At 37.0% G+C, this 25,795-nt stretch overlaps 1 protein-coding gene across 1 annotated transcript in view; it reads right to left on the reverse strand.

Moving 5' to 3' along the window:
* The window catches only part of FBN2 (fibrillin 2), a 260,908-nt gene that overhangs the window by 113,337 nt on the left and 121,776 nt on the right, over positions 1–25,795 (reverse strand). The window contains exons 8-14 of the mRNA XM_059174478.1: positions 22,734–22,859; positions 10,513–10,665; positions 8,793–9,020; positions 7,683–7,820; positions 2,272–2,391; positions 1,210–1,335; positions 401–523 (exon numbers count right to left, since the gene is read on the reverse strand). Of these exons, the coding sequence (XP_059030461.1) occupies positions 401–523; positions 1,210–1,335; positions 2,272–2,391; positions 7,683–7,820; positions 8,793–9,020; positions 10,513–10,665; positions 22,734–22,859 (1,014 nt within the window). The remainder of the gene's footprint in view (positions 1–400; positions 524–1,209; positions 1,336–2,271; positions 2,392–7,682; positions 7,821–8,792; positions 9,021–10,512; positions 10,666–22,733; positions 22,860–25,795) is intronic.

Consider the following 25,795-nt stretch of genomic DNA (forward strand, 5'->3'; position numbering starts at 1 on the left):
CATGATCTGTAGAGAGTTTATGGAAAGTATGTAATACAAAACAGGTAATGAATGAAAGTGGAAAATCTAGCTCTCAGAGCACAAAAAAAATGAAAACCTTCCAAGACTTTTTTCTTCCTCTTTTATATTTAGGCAAGGGGTACAGAGAAACTATTTCTACATTGTCTCTTCCAGACTTACTAGAACCAATCTGTCATTCCCTTAATTTTTCCTACACCATTATTATTTTTTAAAGATATTACTGTTCCTTAGACCACAATGTATGTTTTTCTGGGATGCTTTAGACACCTGCCTTACTGAATTAGCAAGAGATGTGAATAATATGAAATCCACATGAAGAAACTGAAGTAATTCTTGATGATTCATTCAATGGTTACTTTCCTATCAAAGCCATACATACCAGTACAGTAACGCCCATTTGGAGCCAAGACAAATCCTGGCTTGCAGATGCACTTGAAGCTACCATCTTCATTAATGCACATCCCATTCAAACACATGTTAGTAGTTGTACATTCATCATGATCTGCAGAAGGAGAGCAGAACAACTTATACCACTGGCCTTGTGGGAACCACTTCCCTCTCCTTTCACAAATAACCACCAATCATGTTCTACTATAGAAGTGAGCCATGTGCTCATTGATTTTTTTTTTCCTAATATGAACGCCAACCAAGTGAGAGCAAATAGGGTGGAGAACATGAAGGGCCTTTAGTGTAAGGAATATAAAGGAAAATATTAAGTAAATGTTGTGCTTGGTTTTTATTAAAACCACATGAGACGTGCTTTACTTTGATTAGCAAAAATGTTTATATGATTTCAGGGGGTGGGGGAAGTTTTTTCCGTAAGGGAGAATAAAGCAGTGATAAACGTCACTGTGAGTGAAATGATCTGGACCTGGATTAGTAGCTGAAATATTGTGTGTTGCCGTGTGACTACAGTATTTCTGTGGGGTACTGGTATCCACTGGTACCAGACATCACCAGGACTTCAGATTTAGAGATTTGATTATCACATATGCTAGACATTTTTATATTCTGCCAGACTAGAGCTAATTGTTGGTGTCATAATGGCAAAATGTGAAATCCTGTAAGTCATCTGAAGAATTCTCACATACGTGCTATGCAAGTTTTCATAGAAATAGCATATATGGTTCTAAATAAAAATGTGTATCTTTTAGAAAGCTTTTGCAAGGGGGCAGGCAATTTCCATACCAACACAGTTTTTTCCATCTGTAGTTAATTCAAAGCCAGCATTGCAAATGCACTGGAAACTTCCATCTGTGTTCACACACCGACCGTTTTTACAAAGAACCCCATTCTGGATGCACTCGTCGATATCTGGGACAATGAAAGATGGCCAAATGTTATTCTTTTACAATGACCACAGGCAAAAACAGTAAGATAATAAATTTGATGTTCAACATCCAGTTTATGTTTTTACATGTAATAACTCAGGTCATGTTGCTTCTTTAGCCAAACTTCCAAACTTCTCTCACCAGCTTTTTTCTTTTTTTCTTTTTGACAGCCCTGACCTAGAGGAGCTGAAGAAGGAAAAGAAAAAGAATATTGGGCTGGGGGTGTGCCAGGAAGCTGGAAGAGGTAGACAGTGCAGGGAAATGACTGGTGCAGTGTTTTGGACACAATGGTCAAAGATGTCCAAACTCAAGGCAAGCTGCTGAGTAAGAAGAACACAGTAACCTCAAATCACCTGGGTTAACAGCACGATGGTGAAGACTGTGGGATGAGCTTAGCCAAGCAACGACTCACGGATAAATAGGAAATGTAGAAGACGACAAGCGGAGTCATCTGCAGAAAGAATTCTGCAATGAATCAGCACTGAGGAGGAATTGAGAGGACAATGGGTGGGGAAGTGTAGCAACAAAACTGTGAATCAAGATGAGGCCTGACTTGGTGTTGGAGTACATGTGAGGTTCAAAGAAAACAGTAGTTGAAAATGACTATAAATCCTAAGGTCCGTTAATCAGAGAGCAGGAAGGCTATTGATGTTACTTAGAGAAAGGAACCTGTGATTGAGGGAAGGAAGATAAACTGAATTTTCTGCAAAGCCAGATATCATGTGGCCAGGGTTATACACCCAAACAGTGTTTGCACATAAAGGAAGCACTTCTGAGAGGAGCATAAAATAAATCTGTAGTAATACAACAGCACTTACTTCATTCTATGTCTTATTTTAATAAATTTACTTTTAACCTCAACAGCCTGGGTCACTATATTTCATGGAACATTTTCATATGTGAACGCAAACTGCCTTACCAATGCATGCTTGCTTAGTAGGAGTCCTCTGGAATCCAGCATGACATTTACAATAATAGGATCCAGGTGTGTTAACACAATCTCCATTAGTGCAGGGATTTGATGTACATTCGTCAACATCTGTGAGCAGCAAAAGAAACCATTACAGACTTCACTCCGTTCCTAGAAATGTTTGTTTAAAGTACATTTAGGCCTCCCAAATTTGAGAGAAGGCCAGTCAGTGGTAATAGTCTAAAAAGCAGAGTATTTATAAATGAATGAAAATTCCTTTGTTGAAATAGAGAGGCCAGCCTAGAGATTTACAAAAATATTGCCGATTGGAAAGTACAAGAAATAATGATTTTTCAATTTGAGAAATGCACAATGATTAAAGCTCTGAAAAGATTCTTTTTTTTTTTTTTAAAGCTGACTCAGTAAAGACACAGCCATGAGTTTTAAAAGGCTCTGACACTTATCTGTTATAATCTGGGCACGCTAATAGCCTTTTCAAAGCTTTGTATGGTATTGGAAACTGAATAAAAGATGTCTAAAGACAGACATTTATAGATTCATCCTGTAAGTTTCATGATTTTAAAGAAAGAAACTGACAGATTGTGGAATTTCTTTGTTATTATGTGTTGTCCTCAATTAGATATGTAACTACCCACTGAGGCTTGGGTGTTTGAAGTAACACAGGATGGGACAGAAAATGGAAATTAATTAAAATAAAGTCTATTATCTTCAGCAGCCTCAGTTTTCTTTAGGACCTTAAAATGGGCACAGGAATTTTTTTTTGCATAAATCAAGTTCAATGCAAATACTAGTTCTGATCCCAAATGTGAGAAACATTACTGTTTTTCATTCAAGTTCTCCTAAGGCTTGATTAAATGTAAACCCATCGCAGGGACTGCAAGACCAAATGGCAGATGGAACAGTCTGGACTGCTTACAGCCCAGACAAATTACACGTGCCAGAGTCAGAAAAAGTTAAATTCATCTTCTCTCAGCAATGCCCACTAAATATAATTTTGAATGCTAGTAAATTAAAAACCTCACTAGCTGGTGAGGGCATAATGACTTGCCATTTCATACACACGTAGAAGCTATTAACATATACAATTTCAGCTAAATTGGAGAACACAACAATCAAATGAATTCACAGGTTTACCATTTTAATAAACAGATTACTCCTTTCACAGATGTTCTTAAAAAAGGAACTGTAATCTATCAAACTCACCAACCTCATTTATATAAACACTCAGACTAAATGCAATTAAGCCCTCTCTGGTAAAGGAGGGGAACAACAACAACAAAAAATCTCATAGCAAATTAAATCAAAACAACAGAGAATAACAGGATTAAATGCTTTTTCAATTCACCGAAGGGCGCCTTCAGTCCATTAAGATTCACTTACATTTAAACTTTTGGTTGATAACATCAATTCTACTGAGCCAAAGGAATGAAGCAAAATGAGAAAAGACAGAGTTTAGAGGGTTAGCAAGCATATAAAAAAAACTTAGTGGACTTTCCAATAGGAATTACAACCTTGAATTTGCAATGTTGAAGACAGCTTTAATTCTCTGGTGTATGTAATACTGAAATGCAACAATTCAAAAATGTGTTGTAGATGCACATTTTCAGAAGCTTCATTGTAAAGTTCAATTCTAGTGAAGAACATTACACCATGCACCCAACCCCCTTTGCTGAGGTAAACTTTCCTGGGCCACTTTTCAGGGCCTTTTCCTTCTTTGAGAACCTGTTCCTGCGGCCCCTCGGTGCCAGGACACCTCTGCCAATTATTTTGCCATGACAGCCATAATGCATTTTGACTTTCTTAGCCCCTTAGAGATCATACCAAAGGATCAGTACATAGAAAGATAGAGTAGTTCACTTACTTATTTCTTCTTTATAAGTGAAAACATTCACTAAAAAACTATCAGTGAGTTTAAAATCCATGACTTTCAAATCCCATTTGTTTTGGGGGATTATTGTAAGATTTTAAGTTGTAGACTCATAAATGACCACCACCATGTTTAGATATGTACATTTCATGGCTCTTGATTCTGAGGTGTCAAAGCCTAATACTTCCAACTGATCACCTTTGTTTTGTCCCATGTAGAGGAGCAGGACTACTTAAACAATAGTCTGTAAGCTTTGGTTTCTTCCTATGTTTTCACCAGGGACTGGGTATTTTTAAGCAAAATTCACAGGATTTTTAAACTCCTAAAATAAACAAAATAATTGGGAAAGAGGCTGATTATCAAAATGGTTACATTCTCAGATACTACTGGGGTTAGGATAGTATTCTTACAAAATACTACTAATAAAAGAAGTAATAATAAAGAATAATAGTATTCTTATGAAATACTTGGAAATATTTTATATTCTAATTTAACAAATACTTAATCGGCAAGGGCTCTAAGATTACCTATGGCCCAAAAGAAACAGGAATAATTTCTTACTACCCCAAATACAATTATTTGAATTGAGTTAAAGCCTATTGCTAACAGTAGTTTGTCTTATAGAGACATAAGAGTTCCACAAATACATTTTAGAGTAGAACTCTCAGGGAAAGGAGAGAAAAAGGTGGTGAGTAAATAAAACTGTTTTCAGGTCTTATGAGTACTTCTTATAATAGCAAACTGGACAAGATTTTATTTTCTTTGTGTGTGATCCTTTAGTAGAGTTATGACCTTTCATGTTATGACACTTCATTAGTATCTAACACAAGTTGCCAAACAGCAATGGCAATGTGTTATTCCTAAAAATATAGTGCAATGAGTTACCACTCTTATCTCATGCTCCTACAATTTAAAATGCTAGTTAATTTAAATCCTCTTAACTTTTTCTGATGTCTCAATTTGTTATTTATAAAGTCAAATTCAACCTGATCAAAGAGTACTGAATTAAAAATACTAAAAATTGGGTGCCTGGGTGGCTCAGTCTATTAAAGCAACCCACTCTTGGTTTCAGCTCAGGTCATGATCTCGGGGTGACGGGACTGAGCCGGATGTTGAGCTTTGGGCTTAGCTTAGAGACTGCCTGGGACTCTCCCTCTCCTTCTGTCTCTTCCCTCTGCTTGCTCTCTTTTTCTCTCTCCCTGACACCCCCGCAAAGATAAATAAATCTTATAAAAACATATTAAAAACCCATTTTCTGAAAATATGTCCCAATACTAATCTTTGTCTCTATCAACTACAACGGTTAGAAAGACAACCTTGCTTGGGTTTTCACTTTGCAGGACAGGGGGATGAGATCAATCTAGGATGGAACTGTTTGTAACAATGTTTGGGTAAAATACATAAGCTTGTATTAATTGTACAGACATGCAATCCCCATGCTAAATTAGACAGAGTTTATGAAAACAGTTGTAGCAGTTCTCCTCACCGGTTTCAGAAAAGTAAGGCCCTATTATCACATTCCCTGTATGTGATTAGCTCATGTCCTTTGCATCTAGAGTTACACTACCTGTGCATCACCCTTGGGAGAATCGAGAAAATAGTTACTGAAATCACTTTCTGTAGGACTTGATTCACTAAAGGAACCCTGGTTGAGGAGGCTGGCTCATGCATGACTGCAGAAAAAACTTTTGATCCTTAAAGATAGGTCATTTTTATACCATTAACTCACAAACTCCCTCAGAGTACAGGCGTTTTGCTAGGGAGAATAAAGTGTACCTGGGAGCTAATATGAACTAAATGGTGGTCTTTGGCTCATTTGCAGTAAAGATTAAACTTTTGGCCTGATTTTATTTGTTCGTTAGTGAATCATGTGGTAACACATGAATGACAAATATTAATAACAATATAAAGAAAGTCAATAAAATTTCAGTTTGATCTACCCTGTAATTTTATATGTATCTACAAGAGAAGATATTTTATATACTGCATACTTATAAATCAGGTTTTCTGGTAGAAAAGTCAATTTATGACTTAAATTATACTTAAATTATAACATAAATATAATTATTTACTATAATAAAAATTATAAATATAGTAAATTAATAATAAATATATGCATATTTTATGGTGTTTCCCAAAATACCACCTGATCCATCTCTTAAATAAGCATCTAGTAGTATTAGCTAAGCCACGGCTACTGCATAAGGTTATACCCTGCATAACCCCAAGGTGTGGCATTTATATAGATTACGTGAATGGTCCTTCTATAGTTGTGCAGTGCAAAACCCATGTAACAGCATATAAGGATCCTGAATTTAGCCTTAATCATGCTCAGTTGTATGTAATTTAGAGTGACTGGTTTTTCCTAAACATCATATTTGACTGACATTTTCCTTCAAAACCATAGTGCACTTAAAAATTTTCAATGTACACTGGTAAAATTATGACATTCTCTGTTCCTGGTCTTTCATCTATATAAGAGAAGACTTGAACCCAAATCAGGTACTTAGGGTTATGCTAATTATGAAGCATTTACACAATCATTTGCTAAAACTACTCCTAAACTAAAACTACTCTCAAGGGATCATCAAAACCCTTTTCATTATAAAATCCAATAGATATTTTGGTCCTCATTATATTTGAGTTTTCTGCCACATCTCACGCTTGCCACTACTTTTCTCTTCAAACGGTATCCTTGCATAGCTTCAGGGACATAATACTTTCTGGATTATTTTGCTGTCTCACCAACACAATTAGTGAGTTTTCTTTAGGGGACTGTGTTGCTATGGCATAGGGTTTCAGCCACAGTAGTACGGTTATCTTTCCATTCTTGCTGGGGTTCTCCGTTGGTGATAATACTCACCCTCACGGTTCTAAGAGCCACCTATATGACCCTGATGCCTCGATCTGTTAACTCTAGCTCTGAACACCCCGCTTAGCCTTAGGTTTTTAAAACTCAATGTCCTAGGGGCACCTGGGTGGCTCAGTGGGTTAAGGCCTCTGCCTTCGGCTCAGGTCATGATCCCAGGGTCCTGGGATCAAGTCCTGCATCGGGCTCTCTGCTCAGCAGGGAGGCTGCTTCCCTCTCTCTCTCTGCCTGGCTCTCTGCCTACTTGTGATCTGTCTCTCTGTCAAATAAATAAATAAAATCTTTAAACGAAAAAATCTCAATGTCCTAGATACCTAACACTCAACATATCCAAAAGTGACTCCTCTCCCTATCTCCTCCTAATCTCCACCTTCCTCTGGATGACACCACCATATATCTAGTGCTACTCAGCTAAGAAGGAAAGCAAGACAGAGGTAGACACAGAAATCACAATATACAGGATGGGAAACAGTGGGGAATTCTTAAAGGGGGCTATCTCAGCAGTAGGTTAAAGGGGCATAGGGAAGACCATGCACAGAAGAGACAGCTTGGAAATTAGCTTTGATTCAGAAGACTTTTTTCTTTTTAATGATGTACAGTCTAATTTGTTCCTATAGTCTAAAAGCTATGAAAAAACAAAGGATTAAAGAATCATGAGCTTACCTATGCAATCCCCGTTTGAATCCTGCTTATACCCCATGTTGCATTCACATCGATAGCTAGACACAGTAGGTATGCAACGCCCATTTAAACAGAGATTAGCGTGGTGCTTACAGATATCTATCGTCTGGTTCAGAATAGCTACAGAAAAATCAAAGCACAAGTGGTATTTCAGCATTACAAGATGTAGTACTTTTATTGAAACTGATTTTTTAAAAGGAAATGGTGGTCTTTGGCTCATTTGTAGTAAAGATTAAACTTCTTAATAGTCCATTCATTAAGTGTACATATCAAAGGCTCACACTATTCTATATTTTATTAAAACTTGAATGTTGAGGATCTAAAAAATATTCCCGAGACACATGGTTGTAACTCGCATTTGTTAAGTGATACATCTGGAAACTTTGCCTGTAATGATGTCTTTTCAAAATTTCAGGAATGTTCTACTGTACATTTGAATGCTTTCCATTTCTTTTTTTTTTCCTTAACTGTGCTGAATATTCAGATAGTAAATAGGCCATCTGCCAAAAAGAATAAACACAACACTGTAGGACATCATTAAATATTATTAGCAAGAGCAGCTCTTATAAAAAGAATGAACTTAAATGTCAAGTACACCAGTGCCAGTTCTGGCCCAAAGCCCAAGTTATTCAACAAAAAAGGGTGAGGAAAAGAAAGATATTTCATTAAAATATTTGGATAGGCACAGAGCAAGACTTATTCAGTTTATCTCAGTTGAGAAATGGTTCTGGAAAATAATTCAAGGGGTGTATGAACAGGGCAGCTGCAACAGCCAAATGAAATACACTGGAACCAAAAACACACTCTTTAATGGCGTCATCTGGACTGGAGTATGACCAGGCTCTCATCTTTATTTTCAAAGAAAACCAGGGTCACTCTTCTTTTCTCCAATTTAGAAAGTTTATGGAACAGGAAAATAATATTTTCTCAGGCATTTTTTTTTTTTACTACTACCTTGTATTTTAGACCCTGAAAGAGGTTTTTACACACACACACACACACACACACACTCCTTTTGAAAAAAATGCTAGGTATTATAAAATCATTTAAGGCAGAAAAATAAAGAGTCTACACCAAAAAGTGAACACTCACTTAGTCCAGTGATGATGGGCCCCTGTCCCCCGGCCCCTACACCAGCTCCCCCAACTCCAGGAGAAAAGCCATTGCCTCCAGGGATGGGGATGAAGCCTGTCCCTCCTGGGCCATAGCCATTGCCACTTGGGGCAAAGCCATTCCCCCCAGTTCCTCCAGGTCTGGAACCAGCATTCCCTGGAATCCCTCCTATTGGAAGTCCATCCATGCAAAGTCTGCGATATTCCTCTAAAAGAAAAGAAAGGCCAGTTAAACACAGATTGATTCTAAAAGTCATCTGTACACTGTAAGAACATTTTAATTTATCTATATTATTTGATCTGAATAAGTAGCATATTCATCTTGATCCATGTTTCCAATGCTAGAAGTAACAGGGAAAGGTATAGATGTTTCAGAAAAAAATAAAAACCTATTTGCCATATTTTAAGGGAGTTGCATAACCAAAGAACTGCTTATATGTGCTATGTGCAGTTTGATTTTTGTCCCCAAGTGCAACTCATAGAATTCCAGATACAACTATGAATTCAAGAAATTTACTTACACAGATAAAAATCAAAGCTTTCCATAATTCTTTCTGTTGATCTGGTTTTACTTAAAACTTCATCAGTATCACACCTACACATTTCTCCCATCTCCTTTCTTTGCTATAAGGAATTACTATGGCTTCACAATATTTTTTATATATTTGGATTTTAACAAAAGACAGTGTTCAGTTAGCTTTTCAAACTGCACCTTATTTGTCCAAGTATCAAAGCTGAGAGAAAAGAAGCAAGACTACAGCAATCTAATTATTTCTTCATCTGTTCTCAGAATTAGGACAGTAGGGTCAATAGAAATGAAAATTATTTAACTCAAAGAACTGTTTCATTATTAATATTACTATTATATATTATTTGTGAATTCACGAGTTCCCAAAATCATATACTATGCACAAATAGTGCTGTTGTTTAAGCTTTATTACTCAATTTTGATGTTCTATAGCTTATAGATTTTGAAAGAATGGGCCTTAATCTTTCTCTCCATAACAGCACATATAGATACCTAATTTCATAAGCATAGTTCAAAAAGTTTAGTTTTTTCAGAATACTATAATTTAACATAAAGACAATATAATAAAACATACTGATGTGACTTTATGTGATTGATAAACATTAATCCTACTTTACCATTCATATCATATTAATAAGAGGACCTACTTCTCATTCATCCTTAAGTAATTTCCTGATAAAGCCTCAGTTATATGGTTAGTTTATCCAGCAAAGCGAATGGAAGGTATCCTCCCACCCTTTTATTATTAACCTTCAGGTTATTAGAAAAGAGGAAATATCTTCAAGGATTGGGATACTAGAAAATAGGGACACTCCTGAAATAAAATATAAATGAAGTTAATCAAACATACTCGAAGACCTGAAATGAAAGATCAGGATTTTAAAACTAATCGAAATACAGATGTTCAAAATAATTTCAAAAAATACTTGCAGAAAGACAAGTCATAATCAGTTTTTGGGAATTTTTCTGATATTAATAAAGTGTATAAAGTCAAAACTGATCCCAAGTAAATAATGCCACCCAATTCCTCACAAAAACACAGTATTCATATTGAAGACAGTGCTAAGAACACACATATAACTTGACTTCAAAGGAAAAGAACAAAGTACACTACTGTTACTGATTTTCCTAACACTGCCTGTGCTGAGGAGACACGCAGTCGGCTGCTCACCAGAGCCTCTGACGGGACAAGCCTCAGGAATGGTTCCGATGCCCCAGCAGCGGCCGGGCTCACAGCAGCACTGCATTTTTGTCATTCTGCCTGGGAGCTCTTGCGCACAGCGACCATTCACCAGGCCCGAGAAACACGTGCCTGTTCTCTGATCTGAACATTGGAAATAAAACAGAAGGCATGCCTGAATTATTTCAGGTTCTTATGTCAATTATTTAACATATCAGAAGAGGCTAAGTAAAGAAAATTATTCTACTTACCTCGAATATATATCTATTTATTGTCTTAGTCTCTATGACATTTGTTCATTTCTTTATTTACTGAGCAAATATTCACTGAGAACCTATGCCATGCCATATTCCAGGGATACAGGAATGAAAGATGTGGAGCAGGTATGTGCTCCTATTACACTAAGAAGCCAAGCCCAGACAGATTCAGAGCTTGAAGGAAAGCAAGAACCCAATCCCATCCTAGATTATCCAATCCCCAGATGACCTGCTGAAGCATAGTATTATTTGCCACTGAGAGTTGTGGATTGTTTGTTACACAGCAATACCTGACTGATAGAGTTGCTATTCTAGAAAGGGTGATCACAAACAGCTCCTCTCAGACAGGGGCATCTGAGCAGAGACGTGCATAATGTGACAACATGAGCCACTCAGTTATCTCAGGGAAGAGAAGTTTAAAGACGAAGAGGATGTAGTCAGAGAAGGGAACACAAAAGGGATAGTGGAAGCCTCAGAGCTCATAGTTATCAAGGACAAGATCACGCACAACCCTGTAAACCATGAGAAAAGGACTTCTGGATTTCATGTGGAGTGCTGTTAACAGTTACTGGATGCTTTCAGTTAGAGGAAAGGGAAGGGTCTACATTTTTAAAGAAAATCTCTTTAGATGCTGACAGTAGCAAGTGCAAGAATATCAGTGAAAGTAATCAAAAAGGCATGATGGTCGCTTGGATGAGGGTGCCATCATTGACAATGATGAGACTGGTCAGATGGCAGACATATTCTGAAGGTACAGCTCAGGGAGTGGGGTAATAGAGAGTTTTGGAAATTTCCTAAGTCTTTGACTTAGACAGCTGAGATGGGAAGATAAGGAGAAAAGCAGGATTAAGGGACTTAGTACAAGGCTCTTCTTTAAATTGTGTTACGCTTGTGATGTTGAATATAGGAACCCAGGACCCAGAGGAATGGTCAGGCTGAAGCCGTATACTTGCAAACGACCTGTGTATACATGCAGTTGTAAGCTGTGAGGCTAGTAAGACATTTTCAAGAAGTACGGGCAAGGGATTATGTCAAATGGTGATTACAGGTCAAGTCAGGTGAGGACCATGCTGTAACTGGCGGACTGGCAGGATGCTACGGTGAGGAGATTGGGCATTATCTTGCAATGTTGGCTGTAGAGCAGTTAACATGATCAAAGAGGACTCTAATAAACATCATTCTGCCAGCAAGGTAGAGAATGGATCAAAATGGAAGATAAAGGCTGAAAGACATCACTGAAAGAGAACATAAGATGCAAAGTTGTATAGGGATAAAATATTAATATCAACTATAAGCCCTGTAGGCTTCAACTGAAACTGACTTTATTGTAAGCAATGGGGAAAAAAAAAAAAAGCAAAAAAAACTATGGGTCTAGCTCTTTATATATTATTTAACTTTCATCAAGAAGCCTCAAAGAAGTTTTGGCTCTGACTGCAAGAAGAAATAAGTACCACAAAAATCAAGAGCTGCACATCGATAATGTAGATGAAGCTATTAATTACAAAAATATTTCATTAGTAGGTAAAGCTAATTTTTTATACTAGATACAGAGTTTAAAATAAATGTATTATTTTCTCAAATGGTCTGCAGTATACCTCAGGTTACTGCTAAGCGAATGTTCAATAAGTGAATTGGTTATAAGGTACTCCCCATAAGAATCAAAACACCTCCTTTTACTTCCCAAAAGAAACCTAGTATGTCCAAAACCCAAGTACTAAATTTGAAGCACATATGCATACTTGAGTACACCGCAGACATTTCCTAAACTTCATAAGCTGAACTTGAACAGACAGTCACTGGGAATAAGTTCACAGGTAAGTTTCTGTGCCCAAAAATGATGGAGGAAAATAATTTTTGGAATATTTATTCCAGGAACCCTGAGTATCATATTTCTACATTTACTCAGCAGCTACATTCCTCAAGAATAGCATGTAAATCTAGATAAGAAAGTCCTAAACTATCTAATAATCATGGTTACAGAATACAGTTACTACAAAGTAGGCTGAACGAGTTTCTCTCTTAAAGTCTTCTGCAAGGAGAAGGCTGTACCACAAAGTCTGAGAAAAAAATAAAAGACAAAAGTCAGAAAACAAAAGACGAGAAGAACAAAACCACAGCCTTGAACCAGAAGATTTAGGTCTCCCATCAAAATCTTACCATCTGATTTTGCAACTATACTTAACTCCTCTTCCTCACGGAACAGGGTTAGTGGCAGAGTTAAAAAAAACAGTATTTGTTCTGTTTCCAAACAGAATGGTGGGTTAGCTATCGTGAATGCCCCTCCCAACTGAAACATCCTGCATAAAATATGAAAAAATATTAAAAAAAATACATCAGCTGGCTGGCATGAAAGAAAGGGAAAAACAGAGTCATAATAATGTGAAAACAGGAATCTTAAGATGTAAGTACACAGCTAGGTTTCAGCCTTAGAGCTTCTGCAAAGCTCTAGAGACTTTGAATTTCAGCCCTGATATAGTTCCATAGGATCTACAGCATAAAAGAAAAACTCCATATTCCCTCTTCCAGCACAAAACTTCAAAGGAAACCCCATAAACCTGGGGCTCCAAAGAACCGCATCCTTGGTACAAGACTATAATGTACAGGTGGGCAGCTAAGACTGAGGGGAGGTAAAAACACATCTCTCCCAAGAATCTCTAACCACAAGCTCTTCCTCAAAGAGACAGCTTTGATGTCTCAATTCATAGTAGGTTTGTGGTCTGAAAAACTTCAAAGGAAGACTAGACTACATCAAGGTCCGCAGGCAGGGATACCAGATACCAAGCAACTGGCAAAAGCCAAAACAGAACAAAAGAGGACTTAATATTATGCAGGTCTCAAAGAATTCCCACAGACAAGTCCCAAGAACAGGAATAGCTAACAAGAAAATAAATAGCTAAATAAATGAGTGAATAAATAACACATAAACAAGGCTCCATTAAAAAGTGGCTGAATAAACATCAGATATCAGATACAGAATGGTCAGACTGATTCTGACAATTTGTGATTATTTGTAATGACAATTCATTTAATATTAATTATAACTAAATTATATTTAATATGCTTAAGACAATGAAAATCTAAAAATGTGAACAGGTAAAAAGAGTTCATAAACCATGAAAGAGGGACTTAAAAAAATTCAGCGGAAGCTCTATAAATGAAAACTATCACAAATAAAATAAAATGTTTAGTAATATATCATGCAGTATATTGCACATAAATGAAAAGAGAATTAGTGAGCTCCAAAATATATCTAAATAATTTATCTTCAGTGTAGTTCAGAGAGATGAAAAGATGGAAAATATTTTTTAAAAGAAGGTTAAGAAATGTGGTGGTAAGCATGAGAAAGTAACATACATCTTGTAAGCATACTAGAAAGAGGCAATAAGCAGACCGGGGGAGAGGCAATATTCAACAGATAACTAGCTTAGAACTTTCTAACCATGCGATGAGACAATCTCAGATCTAGGAAGTCCAAAAAATCTAAAGTGGGAAAAACAGAAAGAAATCCACAGCTTGCCACATCACTGTGAAACTGCAGACCAATAAAGAAAAAGTAAGGAAGTTAAAAATGGCTGGAAAGAGAGACAAATCACCTGCTAAGGAATATTTAATAGCACTAATGAATGCTAAAACCCAACTGGAACATTGTATCTTCTGTATACTATGATAAAATAGCTGTCAGCCTGGAATTCTGTATCCCAAGAGACCATCTTTCCAAAGGGAAAATTAAGGTGATTCTCAGGAACACACACAAAAAAGAAATTATTTTTTCTACCAAAAAATTCTTGCTGAAGGGAATTTTAGAAAAGGTTCTTTTTTCTTCTTTCTTTCCTTTTTTTAAAAAGTCAGTTCCATGCTGGGTACAGAGCCCAACACAGAGCTTGAACTCATAACCCTGAGATCTAAGACCTGAGCTGAGATAAGAGTGGATGTCTAACTGACTGAGCCATCCAGATGCCCCCTAGAAAAGGTTCTTCAGGCAAAAAGAAAACTATTCCAAACAGAAGGTTGAAATACATAAGGGAATAATGAGGAAAAATAGTTAAATATATGAATAAATATAAACAAGCACTAAAATATTACACAGTAATAATAATGATTAATTTGTTGCAAATACAGAATGGCAATTGGATAGAATTTTTAAAAGCTAAAAGGGGGAGATCAAAGTGTGACCATTCTAATATTCTTTTACTGTTTAGATATGGGTAAAATAAAGGTTAATTTTAGACTTTAAGCTGCACATGCATCTTATAATACTAGAATGAATACTAAATCCACAGAATTATATAATTTCTGAACTTTTAACTAAAAAAAGTTAAATGGAGTGTGGGGAAGGAAGGAAAACCAATAAATAAAAAAGAGCAAGAAAGGAAAAAAGTAACAAAAAAATAGGAAGCACAAAGAAGGTAATTGAAATGCGAACATATTGGTTACTATAACAAATATAAATGTATTTAAATCTCAATTTAAAAGACAAAGATTGGGGCGCCTGGGTGGCTCAGGGGGTTAAAGCCTCTGTCTTTGGCTCAGGTCATGATCCCAGGGTCCTGGGATTGGTCCTGGGATTGAGCCCTGCATTGGGCTCTCTGCTCAGCGGGAAGCCTGCTCCTCTTCTTCTCTCTCTTTGCCTGCCTCTCTGCCTACTTATGATCTCTGTCCATCAAATAAATAAATAAAATCTTTATAAAAAAATAAAAAATAAAAGACAAAGATTTTCAGACTGAAAAAATTTTTTAAAATTAGATTTAGGCTGTTTAGAGGAGATACATTTATAAACTAAGGAAGAAGAAGAATTGAGAGAAAAAATACACAGCAAGCATATACTTAAACCTCCAAGGCCCACTCACAAAATGAGATGCTTAACGAGATAAAATAGACAAAAAGAAAATATTCAGAAATAGATCGAGAAAAGTAAACAATGTTAGAGAGTCAATACATACTGAAAAAAGGCTCAATTCACCAGGAAAATATAATACTTTAGATATTCATCACTTTGTAACATAACATCAAATTACAGAAACAAAATCTTGGAGACCACAGGGAGAAACTGAGAATTCTACTATGACAGTGGGATATTCACATAACTCTTTCAGTAATTGACAATATGGTAGACTAAATTCAGTAAATGAAGAAAAAATGTGAAAAGCACAGGCAACAAGTTTGAGCTAATGGATATATCTAGTCAACTGGAGAAAACACATCTTTTCCAAGCCCACATGGAAAATTTGCAAAACAGGGAAACCCTGTACACTCTAAACAACTCATGGGTCAACTACAGTATTGAAGTGGAAAGAAGGTACTACGTATAAAAACGCGTAAGGGCTCATCAGGAATCCAGGAAGACTTTATACCAATCAGTCCCAGACTATAAGAATCTGCAATGATATTGTGAAAGTTCTGCAAATCTGTATTTACCGTGAACACTGCAACATAAGTATAAATGCCTCATCATATGAAACCACTTCTGTGATTTCCATATATGAAGACTGCACTGTGACTAATAAAATACAAATTCATTTAAATGTATTACTAAATACTCAGTTGCTTTTCCATTATGCCATTTCCTAAAGATAGTGAATTATAATTCAGTGTAGTTCTAAAAAGCATCTTTTTAGATCAAAGAGCAATCTTCAAATTCAATAAATATAAATAACCAACATTCTATACAGTTTGGAAATCTCTGATCAGTCCTAAGATATGTATAGGAGGAAACCATGTCATTTGTGATAGAACGGAAGGGGAGGAAGAGTGGATTAGAAAATAAATCATAACTTTCAAAAATAAATTCTACTACCAGTTTCTTCTAATAACATTAGGGAGGTGGGTAATCTACTTCTAATCCCATGTGTCAAAAACATACTAGGATAAGCTACAGATCAATCGGATGCATCCTTCTTAAGAGCTCCCCCAAAACACATCTCAATGCAAAACAGGGGCTCTTTCCTTTGCCCAGCAAAAATTAAATGGTCCTTAGAAATCTCTGTTTTAAAAACGTGTCACATGGAAGAATATCTGGAATAAAAAAATGGACATAAAAAGGGGGATACCCAAAAGAAGTAAGAACTGTGTAGGCAAACCATCCCTTGAAATCGGGAATTACTAGGGGCAAAGGCAGATGAGGCATATTTATGACACAACAAGGATAAATCCTTCGGATACTTGGTGTTATGCTTAACTGCAGGACTGATACACCAGAAGTAATAAAAACAAGTCTATTTTTCTAACAATCTATCACCCTCACTACATTTCTGAACAAGGTTTACATGAAGTCTCATTTAAAGCCACACTGTGGAAGAGGAAGCAATTCATCTCCCCTGATTAAAATATAAATCTATCTTGAAGTAAAATAATGGTACTTTTATCAGAGTGTTTTCATGGCTTGACATTTACTCTAAGCTTGATTTGAGAACTAATGGTTAATTAGACGATGTGATGAAAACCTTGTAAAAGCTGGGGATTGTACCCCAAAATAAACAGATCTCCTGTTGAAGGAGTTTGGCTCATTAAAAATGAAGGATTCAGCCAGAAAACACTGATAAGGTTAGCTCAGGTTAGAACACTAGTGATCCTAGGTGTTAGGTAAATAGCAACCATTGTTTCAGGCTTCATCCCCTGATCCTGGAGGACTGCACCTGCCTCTTTGATGGTCTAGAGCCTACCTGGGTTCCCCTTGACTAATTCTGCAGATTCTTGTGATTTCTCAAATACTTCCATGTAGGCTTTCATGTTTCCCTTACATAAAACTAACTAGAACTAGGAACAATGAAAGAAGCAGAAGTACTGTGGCTCCTAGGTTTATCGCTTCCTTTAGAATAGTGACAGTTTTCTTCCTTACTATCTAACCTTTTCTTTCTAGGACTTTCCTTCTTAATTAAAACTAGTATCTCTGTTCCACCAGTTGACTTGTATGTGATTCTGAAGTTAAAAGTAAAACACTATTCAGTCTCCTGCTGCATCTCTGTCTCCCTTTCTCCCTTTAGTTAAACATTTTTAGGCGTTCTGGTTTTTTTTTTTTTTTTTTTTTTGCAAATATGCATGTGCTCATGTGATCAACACCCATGACCACATAGGGCGCTACATGACAACAGCATATCCCGGTCATCACTCTAAATCATTGCATGAAGACTTGTTTCTTTTAAAATGCTTTTCCCCCATTGATTTTCATATCTGGTCTATGTCCTGCTCGAACATCCTGATAGGCTTTCATGGCCCTCGGGATCAATCTGAAACTCCTCAGCATAGAAGTTAAGAACCTTTGCAACCAGAACTTAATCTCAACCATCTTTCTTATTTTTTCTCCAGCTATTCCCTCCCTCAGCTCTCTTTCACAGATACATTCTTCACACCCTCTCCGGAGCCCCTCAGACACGTTCTGTGTCTGCAGTCTTACTCACACCTTTCTTCTTACTCGGCACACCCCTGTTCCCTTCATGCAATTCCTACCTGTGTGCCAAAGTCTACACCCATACCCACTTCCTCAAGAATTTTTGACTTAGAGAATCCAATGCCTACAAAATGATTTAGCAGTTAATCACCCATGGCCTTAAACATTTTCTTTTATTATTTTTTTTCACATTTCTATTTCCAGGTTTTGTTTTCTTAAGAATATTGCAAGACAACATTGTGCACTGAAACTTTTGTAAGGCTCAAGAAAATGTCCTTGGATGTTGTGGCCATAAGATTTCTACATGCTTATTGCTCTCATTTCCTGAACTTTGTGGCTTTGCTGCTGACTGGTACTTTGAAATCTCTCTGCTTAGGGTTCCTGCTGGATCCATGTTCACAACAGCAGACATATCATCTTGCATACAGAATTTGCTCACTGCTCTTATCAGTTCATTAATTACTCACTGCTGTCTGCCAGTCACTCTCTCTGCCTAAATTACAATGTGGAAATTAAGTATTAATAATGCCAGAGTATTCCAAAATGACATCAGGGTCATTAAACTGTGCTATTAAAAATGCTTCTAAGAAAAAGATTATTAGCATGTTTCTATTCTTCTTTAGAATGGACATATGTTAGTACTCTATGTTGAAAAGAAAGCTCTGTTCTGGGTATTCTAAAAAAAAAAACCTTGATAAAACATACTAGATAAAATTACCTCAGCATTTGACTTTTATATTTAGTATAAAGTAAAATGTGAAAACTATCTTAGTTTGAAATTAAAATGTCCAGCTAAATTCTTCTGCCATGTGAAATTGTTTTTCTACACACAATAGAAATAAGGCAGTTTACTGGTGCTTTATAATGCGGTTTATACTCAGGATATTTTTATTAACTAGAATAAGAAATGGGGGCAGCAGGGGCGCCTGGGTGGTTCAAGTGGGTTAAAGCCTCTGCCTTTGGCTCAGGTCATGGTCTCCGGGTCCTGGGATCAAGCCCCACATCGGGCTCTCTGCTCGGTGGGGAGCCTGCTTCCTCCTTTCTCTCTCTCTGCCTGCCTCTCTGCCTACTTGTGATCTCTGTGTGCCAAATAAATAAATAAAAAATCTTAAAAAAAAAAAAAAAAGAAATGGGGGCGGCATTTAGCATATGCCACTCTCAGAAGAGAGCTGCAGATAACATGCAGTTTCATATTCAAGAAAAATTTTTTGAGTCCATCCAACTCATTATTGTTAGTATATATGTGGTTATAAAATAAATGGCACAGACATATTTATAACATACATAATTTAATCATAAACAAATGCAGTGCAAGAAAAAGACAGTCTCAGATTTTAAAATATCAAAATCAAAGATCTCTTACACATTACAATATTAGATTTGTTTTTTCTCATCTATGGAAAACACATACTTATTCCAAATGTAATAGAGTTATTCAAAAAAGTTTTAAGCTGCTTACTTAAGTTTAACAATGGTTTTATAATTTTGGAGAGCCACTCTTCCCTCCTTAGGGGATCTTTGTTCCTGGGTCAGGATGTTGACCCTGGAATGAATGGGGCCTCTTGCTTAGCGCAGGTCTCACTGTGCTTCAGCTCTCTGGAGCTCAAGCAGGCTCTTATCTTGGGGACATATCACGTCCACTGTATCACACCCAGCAGGATGCCAATGATGCAACGCAGTCATTAACCAATGCAAGTCTCCCTCATCCCTCCCTCATCATCTCCCTCATCCCTCAGATGGTTTGTCTATTCATTTCTAAAGATTTACTGAGCCCCAACTTCCATACAAAGCACCATGTAAGGGTCCGAGGGAGCAGTGTAAGGCCGGACCAATGGAGCTCACAGTCCAGCCAACAAATAAAGCACAAGTATCTGTACAGTGTGCTGAAGTCAGAAACGAAAGAAATGAAAAATATTATGGGGAAGGCTGATTAATTTTGTCCAAGAAGAAAATGTGATATCTAATTAGGGACTTAGAGGATGAGTTAGGTTTTAATGATCACAGAAAGAGGAAATCAAGATGCTTCAGAAGAGAAAATACCATGGGCCAAGCCATGGCAGTGTGGTCACAGAGAACAGTGAGAGGAATGTGAGTGTGAGGCAGCAAGTCGTTAGCAATGAATCTTTTTTTTTTTTTATTTTTTAAATACTTCATTTATTTTACAGAAGGACAGAAAGCATGAGTGGGGGAGGAGATGCAGAAAGAGAGCGAGAAAGAGAATGTCAAGCAGACTCCATGAAGAGCACAGAGCCTGATGCAGGCTCCATCCCAGAACACTGAGATAATGAATGACCTGAGCTGAAATCAGGAGTCAGATGCTTAACTGACTGAGCCACCCAGGGGCCCCAGCAATGAGTCTTGACTACAGATTGGTACCAGGTTCTAAGGGCTTTGAATGTCCAGGTAAAGACTCAGAACTTTATAGAGGCAGGCAAGAGATAAAGAGAATTTATCATAATTTCATGGTAAACCAAATATCTGACAGTGCAGAAAAACAACCTCCATAAATCACTGTGAATCTTGATCTTGATTATCTGAATATAATGAAGAATATGCCTCCTTTCCAATGCAAAAAAAATTTTTTATTTTTTATAAACATATATTTTTTATATACATATATTTTTATCCCCAATGCAATGCAAAAAAAAAAAGTGAACACAATTTTTGTTTGACAAATATTTAGAAATGTAAAAAATCAAATACAAAAAATTAATTTGGAAATATGATATAAAAGATTACATTTGTGTCAAATTCTTCTAACTAGTTTGCTTTTCTTCTCAGCCCTTACCACTTCCATTCTAATCCATGCTCAAAGGCCTCTGATTACTCCACCTGCCAAATAAAATATATACACCTGATGTGGATGTCTAGAACTTCACAAGAATAACCTCACTTACATCTCTAGCCTCCCTTTTTATTCTAGCCATATTCTAGAATGTAAATTTCCTGAAACTAGGGTCTATGGCATGAGCCAATGATGTTTAATGCTGACTCCCAAATTGGTATTCCTCCCTCAGAGTTGAATCCAGGCCTGTTTCAAGCTGATGAATACGTGTACATGTATGTACACAGATTATCCTCCTACATAGTTTTAGAAAATCAAACCAAGTGGAGGTTCGACTAGTTTTCAACCCTCACAGACCTCTCACTTCAAAATTAAATTAAATTAAATGAATTAGACTTACAGGCGGTGAGTCAACAGGCACACTGACCCTAAAACAAGTTAATTTTCTCCAATTTCTACACTTAATAGTCCACATAAAATGTTTAACCTAATGTAAGATACAGACTTGATGCATTCATAAAGAACAAACAGCTATCATTCAAATCCCATTATTCTAAGATGGAAGAGGGAGGCCAGACATAGATATCCTACCTCTCCAAGCAGATTGTCCGCACAGTACCTGAGAAACCACTCACACTAGAGACCTTGATACCTAGATACAGGGTCTCCACCTGCTTGAAATAGCTAAGGAGGCAGTGTAGTGTCAGAGTAACACAGGGGCAGGAGTCCAGAGATCTGCATTAGAACACCAGCTCCATCTGCTGGAGGTAAGTCACTTAGCTAACCTCTCTGAGCCTCAGATTTCTTTGTCTGCAAATCTGAATAATTAAACTGATCACACAGAGCTATCACGATGATTACATAACATATGGGTCCAGGGCAGGCACATCCTCTTTCTTCTCCTCTTAACCATAATCAAGAATGTTTTGCTACACACTTACTAGAAGAAACTGAGGAACAGAGGGGTCAGTGGGCAAGTCAGAACTTGCCCAAGGCCGCACAGTTCTGAGATATTGAGGTAATACAGATGTGCAGTGCCTTACACATGGCATTGGTTTCAGAAATGGTAATGATTATTTTTACTACTACTCCCTTTGGTTTTTTTTTTTTCTATTACAGTCACTGTTATTCTTCTGTTAGTATTTATGATGACAATATGGTATTCTCAAGGCAGAATCTACACCTCTCACATTCACATCGCATGGTGGCCCTAAGTTTAAGTTTTGCTCAACAATGGATGACCAAGACCATGACTGAGAAATACTATTTCTTTCCAAACACGGGAAAACTTACAAATATATTTGGCTTTACTTTGAATATATTTAAAACACAAATTAAAGGTGTCAGTTTCTTTTTTGTAATCACTCATTTCACTAGAATAAACAAGCTGTAAGGAAATAAGACCCTGACTACATTCATGATTCATAGCAACAGAAGAAGCTTTAATTACTACATTCTGTCTCCCAAGGCAGATTTTTTAAAAAAATTATCTTTTTCTTGCCTTTGTGTCTCTAGTACTGGGCAAGAGCAATGTCTTGAGGAAGTCTTCCTTCATTTCCAAAAAGACACTGACAACATAAAACAAACCCAGATGGCTTTTGAAACTGAAGTCTTCACAAAGAGCACCTGGTCTATCAAGTCCTCAATCGGGGTGCCATTTATTTTAAACAACCTTTTCAGCCATTTTTCCAATGGTTTTATAATCGTTGCCATCTTCATACACGTTTGGGCTATTCTGTTATTATAAAGAAGCACTGTACTGTGCCTTCAAAAATCCAAGGCTTACCAATGCACCGAGAGCCATCTGTTGAGGTGACGTAGCCACGTGGACAAATGCAAAAATAGCTTCCCACGGTGTTGGAACACTCGCCAGTCTCACATATCCCAGGAATGATGCTGCACTCATCGATGTCTAATCAAGGGAAGAAGGAGAAGATGATTGAGAAAGGCCTCCATTAAACAGCTTGTACAAGTGATTTTTTTTTTTAAAGAGTATCAGAGCACTCATGGTTGATTAGGTCAGATCATATAACCCTGAATATACTCTTGTTTCAGGCCCTGAGGAATTTCTCACACATATCTATGGGAACTGAGATGAAAGTAAACTCCCATGGCAGTAACACAATGCCAACTAAAGCAAAACTCTATATCCTTTTCTCCCCCCACCCCCCAATTGCAATTTAAATTGAAAATAAGTAAGATGCCTATGTTTTAGTTTGTGTTCTATATCAATTAGGGAATTATCCTACTACAGCCTTAAACACACACACACACACACACACACACATAGGGATTACATTTTAAAATGTGGAATAACAGAATACATTAAAAAATTTATAGCTGATTTTCATGCTAATTGTCTGAACCAAGGGGTGGTAGCAAGTAGGTTTTTTTTTTTCCTATTTGGCTTTGGGCCATGTTTTTGTACTTACATTTGAATATGGGTGTATTTGACATTCTCAAAATTAACTTTAAATCTAAAATAATATAGAAACATGGCAGAGGGCAAACTTGGGAGGCTTTGGGAGGTATCCAGTTTTCCCATTGTACCTCCCTGCACTTACCCGTTCAGCTTACTCAATGCTTGGACTAGTCTATCCCCTTGCAAGTTCGTGAAAGGTGTGCTTTCTTTTAAACTTTAGTGAAAGCAGAAAACCGTTCCATTTATGTAAGTATTAATGTATTTTTCCTCTTGTTCAGTAAGCAGAGAGAGGTGGAAAGTCAAACAAAACTACAATTAAGTATACCGGGACCTAAATACTAATACATTTAAGAGGAAATGAGCAATTGTGAGGGAAATCCAGCCGCAGATGCCTAGGAGTTGGTCGTCTAAGGCACAGAGCTAGTAAAGACCACTGAATACAGAGAAGGATTTAAAAGTAATAAACATAATGATTACAGAAAAGCAAACCTTAGCTTTTAGTTTCTTTTGAGTTTTTAGTTGCATATTTTTTAATGTATAAAAAAAGGGAAAAATCATATTCTTGTAAATATAAGGAAAGAAATTTTAAACCCCACAATTTAAAAAATAGTTGGCAATGCCTTTCTTGAATTCCTCCATTGATCTAATCATTCTTTTTTCCCCATTTATTCTGACAAGTTACTCTTGCCTACAAGCTGTGTCATGAAGTAACTATAAGCCTGTGTGTCTTCTTGGAATGTTCTCATATAAAAAAGTTACCAGATTCAGACATTCCCTGAAATAATATCTTCATTTGAGGCTTAGCAGTTAGCCACTGAAGGCACACGGGTACAAATCAAAATTGACCAACTCCCTAGGAGAGATCAGAATTCTAACATGAATTGACTAGATGAGAAGCAAGTATATAATGTGGTGCAGTTACCATCAGATTTAATTCAACAAAACAAAACCATGTGTGCAAAACTAGGACCTACTGCATCGTGTGCTGCTATCTTAGGGCCATGCATCTTAATGAAATGGAATGTGAATTCAGAATAGACAGGAAACTAGAAGGACTATGCTTTAATCACCGAACACACTGATCAGTCACTTGAGGATAAGGAAGACTATACAAGAGACGAGCACACAGTGCAGCAAGCATTGCAGAGGTAAGACAGCCCTTCTGATCCTCTATGGTCATAGCAACAGTCCAGGCACTTATGGAGCCCAGGGCTGATCTAAATTCTTAAAATTAGAACCCTTACGTCCTCCATTTAAGCATTAATTCTTATTTCCAAGCATTTCTTTTTATAATAAAGAACTTCATGCTCTACTTCCAAATACCATCCCTGACAATGAAAAGTAGAAAACTGAAAGAGGTTTGGCATTTTTCTTTTTGAAGGAAAAGAAAAACGTGGAACAGAGAAGAACACATGGAGTGATATTAAACTTGTGGTTTTTGCATTAAATATTTTCAAGAACAAAAACTCCATGTTTCACAATTCTTAGAATTAACTAGGAACCTTAGAAGGTTAGCGTCCAAATAATTGTATGAAAAAGGCTTCTTCTAAAGTATTAAGAAATCCTATATGGACACTAGGAATGTATTTCATTTTTCAATAGCCACCCACCTAAATTTTAAAAATTCATGCTTTTCTCTTTAAACTGATCAAAACACCCTGCATGTCAATGCAGTCATGCCCAATGTTTACCAATTTAAATCTAGCATTAATAGTTATGGTAAGAAGGATGTGTGCCTTCAGCTCTTTTATAATATTAGTTCTTCAAGATCATATGTCACAATCAGATTTGAAAGCAGTATCTTTGCAAATATAAAGAGTCCACTTGCTTGGTAAGATACACAGGAAGTGTGTCTAAAGATAAGCCTATTCACTGAAAAAGGCAAAGTCTTAATACAAGGAGTTGGTTTCATTCATCCTCTGGGTATCTAATGTGCCTCCAACAACCTTCTCTTGAGCTTTTTTTTTTTTTTTTTAAAGATTTTATTTATTTATTTGACAGACAGAGATCACAAGTAGGCAGAGAAGCAGGCAGAGAGAGGAGGAAGCAGGCTCCCTGCTGAGCAGAGAGCCCGAGGCGGGGCTCTATCCCAGGACCCTGAGATCATGACCTGAGCCGAAGGCAGAGGCTTTAACCCACTGAGCCACCCAGGTGCCCCTAAATAAGCTTTTCTTAAAAAAGCTCAAGAGGGGGCGCCTGGGTGGCTCAGCGGGTTAAAGCTGCTGCCTTTGGCTCAGGTCATGATCCCAGGGTCCTGGGATCAAGCCCCACATAAGGCTTTCTGCTCTGCAGTGAGTCTGCTTCCTCCTCTCTCTGCCTGCTTCTCTGCCTACTTGTGATCTCTGTCTGTCAAATAAATAAATAAAATCTTTAAAAAAATTTTTATTTATTGCATCAGAGAAAGACAATTATCATATGATTATCTC

The sequence above is a fragment of the Mustela lutreola genome, chromosome 5, assembly GCF_030435805.1.
Source record: "Mustela lutreola isolate mMusLut2 chromosome 5, mMusLut2.pri, whole genome shotgun sequence".
In the NCBI taxonomy this organism is placed as follows: Eukaryota; Metazoa; Chordata; class Mammalia; order Carnivora; family Mustelidae; genus Mustela; species Mustela lutreola.